The 13523-nt window shown below is 38.6% G+C and overlaps 1 protein-coding gene across 1 annotated transcript in view; it reads right to left on the minus strand.

Moving 5' to 3' along the window:
• The window catches only part of LOC110962423 (adhesion G protein-coupled receptor E1), a 43123-nt gene extending 30504 nt beyond the window's left edge, over positions 1–12619 (minus strand). The window contains 2 exon segments of the mRNA XM_051941609.1: positions 10102–10182; positions 11837–12619. Coding sequence (XP_051797569.1) covers positions 10102–10182; positions 11837–11867 — 112 coding nt within the window. The 5' untranslated portion in view covers positions 11868–12619.
• Positions 12620–13523: the final 904 nt, after the last annotated feature.

Below are 13523 nucleotides of genomic sequence, written 5' to 3' on the forward strand. Positions count from 1 at the left end.
TTATACAGTAGTTTGAAATCATGAAGAGCAATTAATCATAACATTATTATAATTTTATAACATTTCCCTCCTGTTTATGATTTATTACATATTCTAATTTTGGATGCCTCTTCATATGGATGGAAAACCCAGTGAAGAAACCGTAGGTCTTGAATCCTTAGAAGTGACACTGGAGCCAATTGCTGCACTGACTGGATGCCACCGCCTGCAGATGATGAGAAACAACAGGAGAAACCCAAGGAGATGGCACCAATGTGAGTTGTACACACGTGTGACCATAATTATCACCTGACTGTTGCATTATTATTTTGGTTATTGACATTATAGTGTGTACAAAGATGCTGCATGAGGACTTCTGACCTAAATTTAGGAAAGTATACCAGTTGTCAGATCACAGTTATGGCAGCCTGTGTGGAAAGCTCTTCATGCACATGAAAGCCAAGTGAATATTTGTCCAAAAATTTAATGTTGAGATATTGACCATTCTTATTAATGTTTAATCTGACTTGCATTTAATCTGAATGGCACAAAGGTGACATTATATGCACCTTCAGATTTCGGTTAGAGCTGTCCTACCAACATGGTCTGGGTATGTGGTAGACGCAGCTACCTCTACCTCCCTAAAGGTTGGTGTGGGCTCTGTCATCCAGCTTACCTGATCGCTGACATCCATATTTACTCCAATCTGACATTCTGGCCTCATGCTATACGCAGGTAAAGCAACCAAAAAGACCAAATTTATTCAGATACTAGGCTCACAACAGTTTCTGTTCCCGCGGTATGGCGCTGTAAAATAATACTCATGAAATCAACAAATTGCCGACTCATGCTGCACGTGGGTCTCCGATGTGACTCGGAATTTGACTTCTCTCCACGATTATCTGAAAGAACTTATGGAACAGATGAAAAGAAGAGATTCTCATGAGGAAAAAGGCTATTACTTGTGGAATTGGTTTAAGTCAGGACCATGGTTTCAGGTCCTAATGAGACTTATCACCCCAGTGATAAATACATTGTTTCTATTCTGTCTGTTCACCTCATGTATCTTTCTATGTCTCAAAGCCATGATATCTAGAATCATCTATTCCACAGTATCACAATATGCTCTCCTTCAAGAAGACAGGCATTCTATGTACTCGTCAGATGAAGGATTATCAGACTGAGAAGACGAAGTGTAAACAGAATGTGAAGTGAACCTTAAATGATCTTACTTATGACAGTCTAGAGAAGTGTAAGAGAGTGATAATGTCAGGGATGTACACACATCCAAAGGTATATATATTTACCAGCTAATTCAGTCAGGACTCCACTTAAGAATTTTCTTGACATTTTCTGCTGATCTATAACAACAGAAAGATTTAAGTTTGCATTTTCAATTTTGGAACTCTGATATAAACACATAGAAAACAATAATTAGCTTAGTTTATTCTCCATTTTATATCAAATAACTGAAGCTCAGTGGTGGGAAGAACATGACACAGAGGTTTTAAACATGAGGTACATCAAAAATATTTATTTTGTTGAAAGCTCTCAGGACAAAATATGAAAAAGCTTACAAATAATTAAAACATCATTTCAAATACTTCACACAAGGAAAGATGTAACAAGTGAACTGGAAATACAAAGTCTAATTATTTTAACCTTTCAAAACAAATGTCTACAACTGTAATATTATTCCAGAATACAAAATCAACTAAATTCATCTTTGAAATTCCAGTTTTGAAACATTTATTATCTGAACTTGGCAATGAACAAACTTTTCTTAAATATTTAGATAAAATACACAGAGCATCAATGCAGTCAAATATACATACATATTGAATTGCCCAGCAATATATACACAAACAAACAAAAAAAATATCTCTGTCTTATACTTGTCCTTGTCTTTTGGGTCATATTAAACATTAACAATTTAAAGATTGTGGACAATAGAAAGTGCTTATGTTAAAAGTATTTCTTAGTTTACCTTTGCTGGTTCAATAAAGTACCTGGATGACACAACAAGCATTATTATGTATACCCAGTAAAACAGGTTTTCATAAATTCACCACAATTATGGTCTAAAATCACCTAATATTATTTTAAGAAGAAAAGTTGGAACTTAGGTGGATTCATTTTTTAAATTTGTGTGTGTTTATGGAAACACAAATAAAATGAGTATATGCATTAAAGTAAAGCACATTATGGACTCCTATCATCTGTAATGTTAATAGCTTTTGATGACAATAATAATCTGTGTCATGCTAATATTGTCAAAAGTCTTTTCCATCCTTAATTTGCAGTAGGTTCAAATTATTTTATTTCAATAAATAATCTAATTCTCTAAGACCCACTTATGATAAAGAATGATACTATTTACAAAATTTTGCAGCAAAGAAACTGGTGCATTAGCCATTAATCGGAAGATCAGCAGCAGACTGTATATCTGACCTAGCAGTGTTCAGCAAATCAGACTTTACTCCCAGATCACTGTTCAGCTCCTCAAATGTGAGACTCTCCTGTGTCCTGGGTGCTCTTGGACGCCTGAGATGATGCAAGAGAAAGACAATTTGGTCAGACAAGAAAAACACTTTCAGTGAGCTTTCATTATCAGGACAGACTTTGCTTTGTCTCTAAGATACAAGATGTTTGACTTTACATTGGCCATAATAGTTCATCATCTTCGGAACCTGTGGAAAAATTAACTGTTTGCTTTTGCAAAGTCTTCCAATTAAACTTGCAATGACTAAAGCCCATCCAGTCTCTAGCATTCCAATTACAGATCAAATGGTCAGCTAAGTTGTCCATGTGCATATTAAATGTAGTAAATGTTGGGTTTAATTTACTGTAGTTTGAAGAGCAATGAAGGCATCCCTTATTTAGCCAAGACCCACTGCAGTCAAATATTATATTGTCTTTATGGCTGAAACCGGGACCAGGGTCCAATTTCGTATTGTTGCATGTGCAAAAGTGGAATGATATAACAATAAAGAACCTTTGACCTTTGACTTCAAACCTCAAACTTCAAACTTTATTTATTTGTATGGCACTTTTCATGCAGAACAACACAAAGTGCTTTACAAGAATTAAAAACAAAGAAGGCAATAAATAAATACAATTAAAAATAGACATAAAAATTTTAAAAAACAACTCTCCACCCTGCCTACATATAGACAGCCATTCACATGCACACACCCACGCAGGCACACACACACACATACGCAGACTCACACACCCACACAACATGACATCATCAAGACATGGCGAGGCACTGAGGAGCACTAGAACTGAAATATCTAAATAGAATAAAATAAATAATGTAAAAATAAGTTAAAATAAAGGTTAAAATATGTAAAACCATAAAACCCTAAAAGTTCAAAGATCGAGTAATAATAAATAATAATAATAATAATAAAAAGCATAAGAAGAAGGGTTAAGAATTATCAAAACAAGTTGAAGGCCTGGTTAAAAAGATGAGTCTTGAGCCTCTTTTTAAAAATATCAACAGTTTCTGCAGCCCTGAGGTTCTCCGGCAGGCTGTTCCACAAACGGGGACCATAGTAACTGAATGCCGCCTCCCCGTGTGTTTTAGATCTAACTTGTGGTATAGACAAAAGGCCCACGCCAGAGGACCTCAGGGCTCGCGAGGGTTGATATGGTAAAAGTAAGTCTGATAAATAAGAACGCCCAAGACCATTAAAGCATTTATAAACTAATAAAAGAACCTTAAAATCGATCCTGAAACGCACAGGGAGCCAATGCAGTGATTTTAAAACTGGTGTAATATGCTCCCGCCCTCTGGTCCTCGTCAGCACTCGTGCGGCTAAATTTTGTAATAATTGAAGATTCGATATACTTTTTTTGGGAAGACCAGAGAGCAGGGCATTACAGTAATCCAAACGACAAGATATAAAAGCATGCATCAGCACCTCTGTGCTCACCTGAGAGAGAAACAGGTGAACTCTGGCTATATTCTTAAGATGATAAAAAACAATCTTTGTTATGTTTTGAATATGTGGTATAAAAGAAAGCTCAGAGTCAAAAATTCCGCCCAAATTTTTAACAGATTGTGATGGTTTAAAATCCTTTAGTTTTGGTAAAAGTTTCTTACTCTGGCGCTCAGGACCAATGACTAAAATCTCTGTTTTACCCTGGTTGAGCTGTAGGAAATTCACTGCCATCCATGACTGAATGTCGGAAATACAGCTAAAAAGGGCATCAATCGGCCCTGTGTCTTCAGGAGACACGGCGATGTACAGTTGCGTATCATCAGCATAACTATGGAAGGTGAAGCTGTGCCTCCTGATGACATCCCCCAGGGGAAGCATGTAAAGATTAAAAAGGACTGGACCTAAAATTGACCCCTGGGGGACCCCACACCCCAACCAGGAGCTTTAGTCTGTTTAATAAAATGTGATGGTCTACTGTATCGAAGGCGGTGGTCAGAACCAGCAGCACCAAGACTGTGAGTTTATGATTATCTAAGTTGCACCTGATATCATTTAAACTCTTGAAAAGGGCTGTCTCTGTACTGTGATTCATCCTAAAACCAGACTGATACTTCTCTAAAATGTTGTTCTGATTTTAAAAAATGATTTACTTGGTTAAAAACAAGTTTTTCGAAAACTTTACATAACAATGGTAAGTTGGATACAGGCCGATTGTTATTTAAGACATTGGGGTCTAAGTTGCTCTTCTTCAGAAGGGGCCTCACCACTGACATTTTAAAGGAAGTAGGAAAGACACCTGTCTGAAAAGAGCAATTCACAATGTACAGCAACTGTTCCTCAAAGAAGCCATAAAATGTCTTAAAAAATGGTGTAGGAATTGGGTCTAGAAGGCAGGTTATGGGCTTAACCTGGGAGAATACTCGACCAAGCGTCCTTGCATCAACCAGGGCAAAACGGCATAGGCGAGTCGACACTTAAAATCTGTTGGGGTAAAAGATTCAACCTGATGTCATTGATTTTACTTCTGAAGTGGTCTGCAAAGTCCTCACATAGGGTGTCATTAGGAACTGAGGGTCTGTTAAAATTTTTATTAGTTAAAAGGTCAATCGTAGAGAAGAGGAATTTCGGGTTATTTGACCTTAAATAACTACTTACATGTGCTTTGCTGGAATTGGAGGAACTGAACTCTGAGTAGCTCTTCTTCTGAGGTGTACAACATCTGGACAAGATGTTTCCATACTCTTCTCTCACCTAGAGTCAGAATACAAATCAAGTTTTGATTTGACCAGAAGTGGCAGGAGAGCAGTTTTTTTTCTTTTTGTTTGTTTGCTTGAGAGTAACATGACAAACCTGTTTGGAAAACAGACAGTGCATGATGAAAATCATAAGCCCCTGAAGGCTACCAAAGATGGTGAAGAGGTAAGACATGACCACAGTGCCCTCCTCAAACTGGAAACAACCAAAGATCCACATGGTGCCCAACACACAGAGCTGAGCCACTGCAGTAATGGTGAATGCCCTGCAGGAGGCAACAAAGATTCATAGAGATCATTTCTCCTCCACAATACTCTGACCTTTACTTTGACCTACACCTTTTTAGGGACTGTGTGTGATTACACTTTCATTTCTTTCTCTTTTGTGGGAGAGGTAATATAGGAATTGTGCATGCAGCTTGTGGGTTTATGGTGACTTACTTTATCTTCTGCAACTTGTCCAGGTCAGGGTTTAAACTTGAGAATTTCTGTGCCAGTTTCCACACCGTGATGAGAAAAAGAAAACGTTTACCTGACAAAAGACAATAGAGATTAGGTTTAAAAGAAATGAGGTCAATTTCAGAGACATGTAAGTCAATAATTTTCTTAATACTTACACAAATGATGACACAGACAGGGCCAAAGAAACTCCAAATCAATTCCGGTTTTAGCCAACAGCTGAAATGCATGTTGAGAGTTTATTGAGCTGACTACAATTAAACATAAATTGAGATTCAGGAATTAATTTAAAATAAAACAAAATAAATGCCAGCAGAGGGCACTTACTATTTGTCAGTGCCGTATCCTTCGGCATTGGCTAAGGCAGAGACAGCAACAATTACAGCTGGGACTCCATATCCACCTGCCATCATGTAGAGGGTTTTGAAGCTGGTGTTGAAGACCAGGACTACCATCCTGAAGAGCTGTATGCCCTCCAGACACATCCAGCAAAATGCTGCCATGTAGAAGAAATGCAGCATTCCTGCTACCACTGCACAGCCAACCTAAAGGGAAGAGATGAAAACAGTGAAAAGGAGCAAAGAATGATGAAAACATAGGGAGAAAGGCACAGAGAGGAAGAACTTGCTAAACTGTTGTTCATAAATCTTTAGGCCCTACATAAATAACTCAGCAGCTGTGCTGTGACTTAGTATCCCTAGTTCTGGTTTATATGAAAGTGGAATACACCTTTACTGCCCTCATCTGGGCAGCAAGCTGTAATAGTATTTACCCGATTCTCTGTTCGAGAGATGCCTGCGAGGAAGATGAGGTTAGCAATGAAGAGACTGATGCAGAGGTGAAGGTGGATGGTGGTTCTTGGGCTTTGGATGGAGCGGATCATTGAGAATGTCAGGATGCAGATGAAGAGGCAAATCAAAGAAAGGGACAGACCCACCCAGGTGATCAGCTGCAACTCAAACTTGTCCTGTTAAGAGAGAGAAAAACTGTTACATCACAGTGCCCAGAACTGGACTGAAGTTTAAATTGTAAATGCTAAACTATGTGGTTGAAATCATCCTGTATGTAAACAAAGTTTTGAACCTTCATCTCAGTGAGGGACATGAGCACAGCAAAGCTGCTCAGATGGTTACAGGAACACACAGTGTACTCCGCGTTGGACTCCACCACCTCACAGCCACGTGCAGACCATGACCCTCCTTTCTCCGAGGAATCCCAGAACACACAGGTGGGTGAAGTTTGATTTGACTGCAAAACAAATAAATTGACAGCGGTAAATCACCATTATGTGACATCTGTCTTTCAGGGGGGACATGCACAAACTGAAACAGCAAACACAAGAAACTGTCTGTCTTCCTTACCTTTTTCAGGTGGTACAAAGTGAGTTTGACCTCCTCCTTAAGGTGGCTTGTGTTTCTGTTACTGACAGCGACAGTCACCACTTTGGAGTTTAACTTAAAACTCTGGTTCTTTTCTGGTTTCATCGCACCAAAGAAGCCGTTTGCAGAGTTTTCCAGGTTTGAATAGCTCAGCAGGGACACTGTTGTAAAGCCTGTTATAATAATAGCAGAATAACACTGGGTTAAGTGGACATCTGTGACATTTGGAAGTACAGCCATGGCCATAAGTTTGGACACAAGTACCATGACGCTTGTGAATCTTAGAAAATACCACAAAATTGTCACTTACAATACAGTACACAACTCCTGAGAACTATATTAAGTTTCATATTTAAAAAAAACATCAAAAGAGTTTGGTGTCATTTTGTTATTCTTACCAAATTCGGCTGTGAAAGTACTGCATTTTTTTGTTGTTTTCTTCTAATATTATGTTTTGTGAACAAAGTTGTTCCAGTTGTTGGAATTTATTGATAATATTATATCCCTTGTTGATTTGTTGACTAATTAAACTGGTGCTGTCAAAAAATATTAGTTATGTTCTGTAATAGACATCAAAACAGACATAGGAAGTCATGCTGTGTCCAAACTTATGGCCATGGCTGTAGGATGTCTTAATGAAAGTGGTTACACATACGACATTACTAGGCATCATTAGTACCTGGGTAATAGGAAGGATCTCCAGCAGCCACTTCTAACTGGATGTCCAGCTGAGCTTGCTTAGATGATAAAGTCGTAGCTCCTTGGGGAATGACAGACCCTTTATGTACCAGGTGCTGAAGCTCTGGATCAAGAAACAAAGATAAACTTTGTGTGAACATGCACTGTGTGTCTGTCAATACTTTAGATAATCGGACAATAATAGGTGAAATCTACCAGCGACTGTAAAAGCATATCGTAGATTTGAGCATGTGTAAACCTGAGAAGAAAATTGGTTTCATAGTTAGGAAAAAGCTGAGACCAAAGTGTGCATATCTTTGTGAATGGGAAAAAACAACTATTTTACATTATGTTAATATCTATTAAATCTAATCATTAACCTGTATGATTGGAGGATATATTTGTCCTTGGGGACTTCATGAAGGGTCCTATGAGTCTCAGAGCTTCCTCCACCAAGTCCAGAAAGGTGGAGACTTTCTTGTTAGTATTGAAGACTCCACTGGACAAGACCTTGTCAATTATAGACAGCAGTATCTGCAGCCAACAGAGAGGAGGGGGAGAGGCAGTGACGTAAGTATGTGCAGGGAAAAAAGAAACAGAGTCAGACCGAGGCAGACTTTCAGGCTACGCATTACCTCAGGTCAATATAAACAGTCTACAGTGTTGCGCACAAATATCTATACACCATGTGACAGAGCTCAAAGGAGGGTAAGACTTCCTGTTTCTGTTATGGTAGTAAAGAACTGGGCCTTTTGCATTTCTGTTAATTTATTTGTACCTTTAGCATGATGTCGCCATCGAGCTCTTTTGGATTTTCACTCTCTGTGAGGTCCAGACAGCTTTTGTTCAGCTGCCTCATGAAATCATGGGCAATGGGAAGTATCTGGGAGAGGGATTTGGGGAGGATGAAGCAAAAATGTGAGATGATAAACATTTTAAATATATGCACAACGGTGAGTGGAGGGTGATTTACCTCTTTTACAATGTTTGCATCTTTGAAAACAGCACAGTTTAATTCTGTGGAAACAAAAAGCTTATTCAATGAAATGCGCTTGCTGATGCAGAAAAGAAACACCAGATTACGATGGATGTCACAAAAAGTTGAATGCTGTTGGGTTCTTACCAGTGCAGCGAGACGTTTTGTTGCCGTAGTTGGTGAATCCTGCATGGCATGCACAGTAATGACCAGCGGCTTCATGGTGGCAGGTTCCATTTCCGCAGATTGTCTTATCAGTCATACATATGTCTAAAATGGAAACATATTGGGGACAGGAAAATGGTTACATTGTGTGTGTCAGTCACATCCTGGTGCACTAGAATGGTTATATTCAAATAGTGCTTGGTAGGTTTTTAAGATCATGAACAAAACAAAAAACTAAAGCAACAAGATAGTCAAGTTAGCATTTTTAAGTCTACCTAACTCCCTTAGATATTTTCTAAAACACTGTGTGAGTCATATCTTGCGTCATATTTTGCCACATGATGTCATAGCCCTCACCTTCACATTGCTCCTCATTTCCAGAGAAGGTAGATTTGCCAGATTTTAGTCCAAAGCCAGCATTGCAGATGCAATGATAACCACCCTGTGTGTTGACACATGCTGCATTCTGACCGCAAATGTTTTCCTCTTCACATTCATTACGATCTACATCAACAGGAAGAGGAAATTTAAGTGAGAAAGAAAATCATCATTAAACCACCAACCATTAAATTAAATTAAAACTAGATCATCTAAAACTGCAGTACAAAAGAGAACAGAATGTTACCTATGCATGTCACGTCGTCACCATAATGAAATCTTTCCATTCCAGTTGTAGAAACGAATCCATAATCACAAATGCAGGAATAATTGCCAATTGCGTTGTAACATGTGGCATTAGGTCCACAGATGTCTTTCATGTTGGTGCATTCATTAATATCTTAAAGCAAAGGATAAGGACAATGCTGTCATGTTGAAGTTTCAACTGAAGGAAATGAAGTTCCATCAAAATGAATCACATCTTCTGCCATCATTGACTCCAGATGTCTTACCTAAACACGTTGCAGATGATCCAGCGGTAAAATTCACAGTCAGTGTTGATCTGAAACCTTTAGCACACTGACAGTAGAAGCTCCCCATTGTGTTAAAGCAGAGCGTATTTTCCCCACATTTTCCATCATCATCAGGATAGTCTTCATCAACAGCACACTCATCGAAATCTTCAATAAGGAAGGAATATGAAACAGATGGATATCACATTAATTGGTGCTTTTGGAGCCTGAACTTTTCACACTGGACAAAAATTAACAATCCATAAGTACTGTTTATACATACTGTCTCTCTAAAAGGAAAGCTGCACACATACCACAACATGGTTGGTGTTGCATGAATTATTAAATACAGCATAAAATTGTGTTTCATACCAATGCATCCTCCGTCAGAAGTAATAAATCCTAAAGGGCAGTCTGACTCAGATGGGACAATGACAGAGGAGAGGAACAGAACTGAAAAGCAAACAAGAAACTGTCAGTCATGTGCAGCCCATTACCTTTAAAACAACAATTTAATCCAACATTTTTTTCTTTACAGTTGCTCCAAGGAAACCAAAGGATCAATTTAATGACTTTTACAACATCAGAAATATTATACAGGCTCTGCAGATAAAACATAGACCGTTATTCTCGACCCTCATTTCCTCAGATTGTTCCAGCAGCATCTACACCATAATTCAAAATGATCAACACAGGGGAGAACTGTGCTTCCTATGTGTGAGGAAACATCAGCTGGCATGGTGCAAGCACAAAGTAGCACTGAATGTGCATGCTCTAAGAGTGCAGAGTCAGTTCTTTGGGGTTTCCTGAATGACAACCAGATGGGTGTAGTAAGCGGTATATAAAAACAGGAAGAAAGTCTTATTATACTTTTACATTATCAGCCTCATCGGATGATTCAATATCATCCTTAAGATTAATAACTCATTCACCATCAGTCAGTTCGTCCTGTTCAGGTAGCCTATTTGCTGCCACATCAGTTCTCTTTGTCGTTTGAAAAAAATACATCCTTCAGCATTTTCACTGTTTGTTTTTCCTTTGGAAGGAAATAATTGCCTGTAAAAACTGTTGGCTGCGTGCAGAACCACCCTGGCTTAACGGGAAAGTGCAACATGTTTTTGATGATTTAGGAGAATTGACCATTTAATTACCGTGCTGAGAAACTCATCACAGCGGCAGAGAAAACCGACAGATAACTGGCGTTTGGGCAGTGTAATTGCAGAGCAACACAGACACACCATCGCAAAGGTATAAATGTTCACAACCAGATAAGCTGCTGGCAAAACTCATAAATATGACGACATAAAACTCTCAGGACACTTCACAACATGGTGTAGATAAAGGTTATCTTAATATATGTGAAGAGGAACCATTTAAAAAAAAATCCTTATCTGATATTGTAATCATGAAATCTTATAGTTCAGTGTCGATATAAGAATCTACCAGTGTTGTTTAGTGGCATGGCAACAGAGTTCTTCCTTTAGAAAACAGTTGTGCGTAACTGTGGTCATTATCATGCAACAAGTTGCGCTGCTGCTGTGAGATGAGCTCATAGTGTATAAATATCACTATAAAAGCAGAGGAACAGAGGTCCTCTGTTCAGTAGCACCCTGATAGCGGGCTGTTTGAAGAAAAGCTGCAGTGTTCACTGTCTCTCTCCCTTTATTTCTTCCAATTTTTCTGAGCTCTTTCTCACATTCAGGTTTCAGGGTCTTAGCTTCTGCTTCAGCTATTTTCAAACTGAGCTCAAATTTTGACTAATTTAATTTTACAAGTGAAACTGATGATAAGACAGCTGGCTGACTTGATCTAAGGGAAAAGTTTAAAACAGCAGGAACTCAGAAATCAATATTATTACATAAAAGTGACTATTACAAGACATTAGTAATCCTTTTAAAAATTTGAAGTTGACAGTCAAACAACATTTTTTTTGTCATCATAGATTTGAATCCAAACAAAACACATACATAAATATCTATTCAGGAAAAGTTTGGAAGGTTATGAAACCATTTGGTTCCCTCTTTCAGAGCACACAACATCTTTTATACTTAAAGCAGATGATTTTCCATTTTAACTACTGTGCAAATGGATGACAGATGTGACTCACCCAGTATCAGGAGGTTCCACCTGCCCATCATGGTGAAGAAGCAAACAGTGTCCAGATCTGTGTAAGCAAAGTTTAAACAACCAAAACATAAACCTCAGAATCCTCTACATCCAGATGGTCCAGGTTTCTTTTTTCTTCTTGACTTTTGCCTAAGTTTTCCTAGATGATGTTCTAACTTAACAACAACAACAAAAAAGAACCAGTTAAATGAACGGATATTGAAAAAGGTAGTTCAAGTATATACTGATACCAACAAATAAAAATTACAGATTGATGCGATCTCATAGGATGACCACTCCTTTTTCTCTCTCACTATTCCTGCCTCAATCTTTCTTCTCTTTGAATCTTCATCTGCTCTCACAACTGAGGTGACACACTGAGACGACTAGATTTTTGGAGGAGGGGTTTCTCTCTCTCTCTGAATCACGCCTCTGACACAGAGGTTTATGGGGGAGCTCAGTCTGAAGTTTCAGGAACTCTTTCTCTTGTTGGGCTGGGCCGAAAGGAAATAGTTATGCCAACTCACCCGATTTTAGATCCATGGCAGCAATGTGTTAGCTTACAGTGTTGTTCTATATTTTTCTCCACTGTTGGACTCTGTGATCAGGGGACAGACATGGGGTTAAGCGGAGTTTAAATCATCAGACTGGTCATTGTTTTCGAAAATCCTGCCAGCTGTCATATCCTCCCATAAGCACACAGCCTGCTGACTATGGTGATGACATATATATGACTTTTGCCTTTGCCTGCCTCTCTCTGAGACAATGCAACGATTGTGACAACATTGAGCTTTATTTTGAAAAAAAAAAACTCAGCAAGGAAAGTCTTTACTATTCAGTTTTTCCCACACAGTACAGTATAGTCTGTATATAATTCCCCATTCCCTAAAGGCAAAACTACTGTGCTTCTATTCAATAAAGGCCCAGCTGAAGTAAATCGTTCAGGTCATGGAATAATGCTTGCTGAGGAGCAACAGAAAATGTTCCATCTGCTTCTACAAATCAAGGTGTTTATAACAATGGCAGGAAAGGGTTTAGTGAGAAGAAACAACTTTGTGAAACTCCACTTGGTGAAGTGACATATTGTTCTTTATGTCCTCACACACCTCACACATTTTTTGTGACTGCTATGCCTGCATGAAAAGGTGTCACCACTGCTAAATTTGGCTTTACTTACATGCAGACCAGCGTGGGTGCACTTTATCACCAGAAATCTGAGGAAATGACGTCATTCTGTCGATGTTTCTGAGAGCAAACTAATGAAACAAAACTCATTTTTGCATTTCAGTGGCTTTACTTGTTTCCAACTCTGTGACAAGGTCATTTTCAGGCCTGAAAATGTGCTAAGGATAACTTAAAGGCAGGGTGGTTGCTGAATTATCTCACACTTTAAAACAATTAAGTGAGCTTTGAGCTTGCCGGTCTGACAGCACAGAGGTGACAGTCAGCAGCCCTTTGGGGACCGTTGGTTTACCCCATGGTATATATGCATTATCATCCAAAAGTTTGGACACACTTTAAATGTTTTTTTCTTGATTTCCGTGACTATTTATGTTGTAGATTCTCTCTGAAAGCATCCTCCGTTCCTGGGGTGGTCCTCATGTGAGCCAGTATGGTCATAATGCTTGATGGTTTTTGCAACTGCACTTGGGGTACATTCAAAGTTGTAGCAATTTTCTGGCCTGACT

The sequence above is a fragment of the Acanthochromis polyacanthus genome, chromosome 21, assembly GCF_021347895.1.
Source record: "Acanthochromis polyacanthus isolate Apoly-LR-REF ecotype Palm Island chromosome 21, KAUST_Apoly_ChrSc, whole genome shotgun sequence".
NCBI lineage: Eukaryota > Metazoa > Chordata > Actinopteri > Pomacentridae > Acanthochromis > Acanthochromis polyacanthus.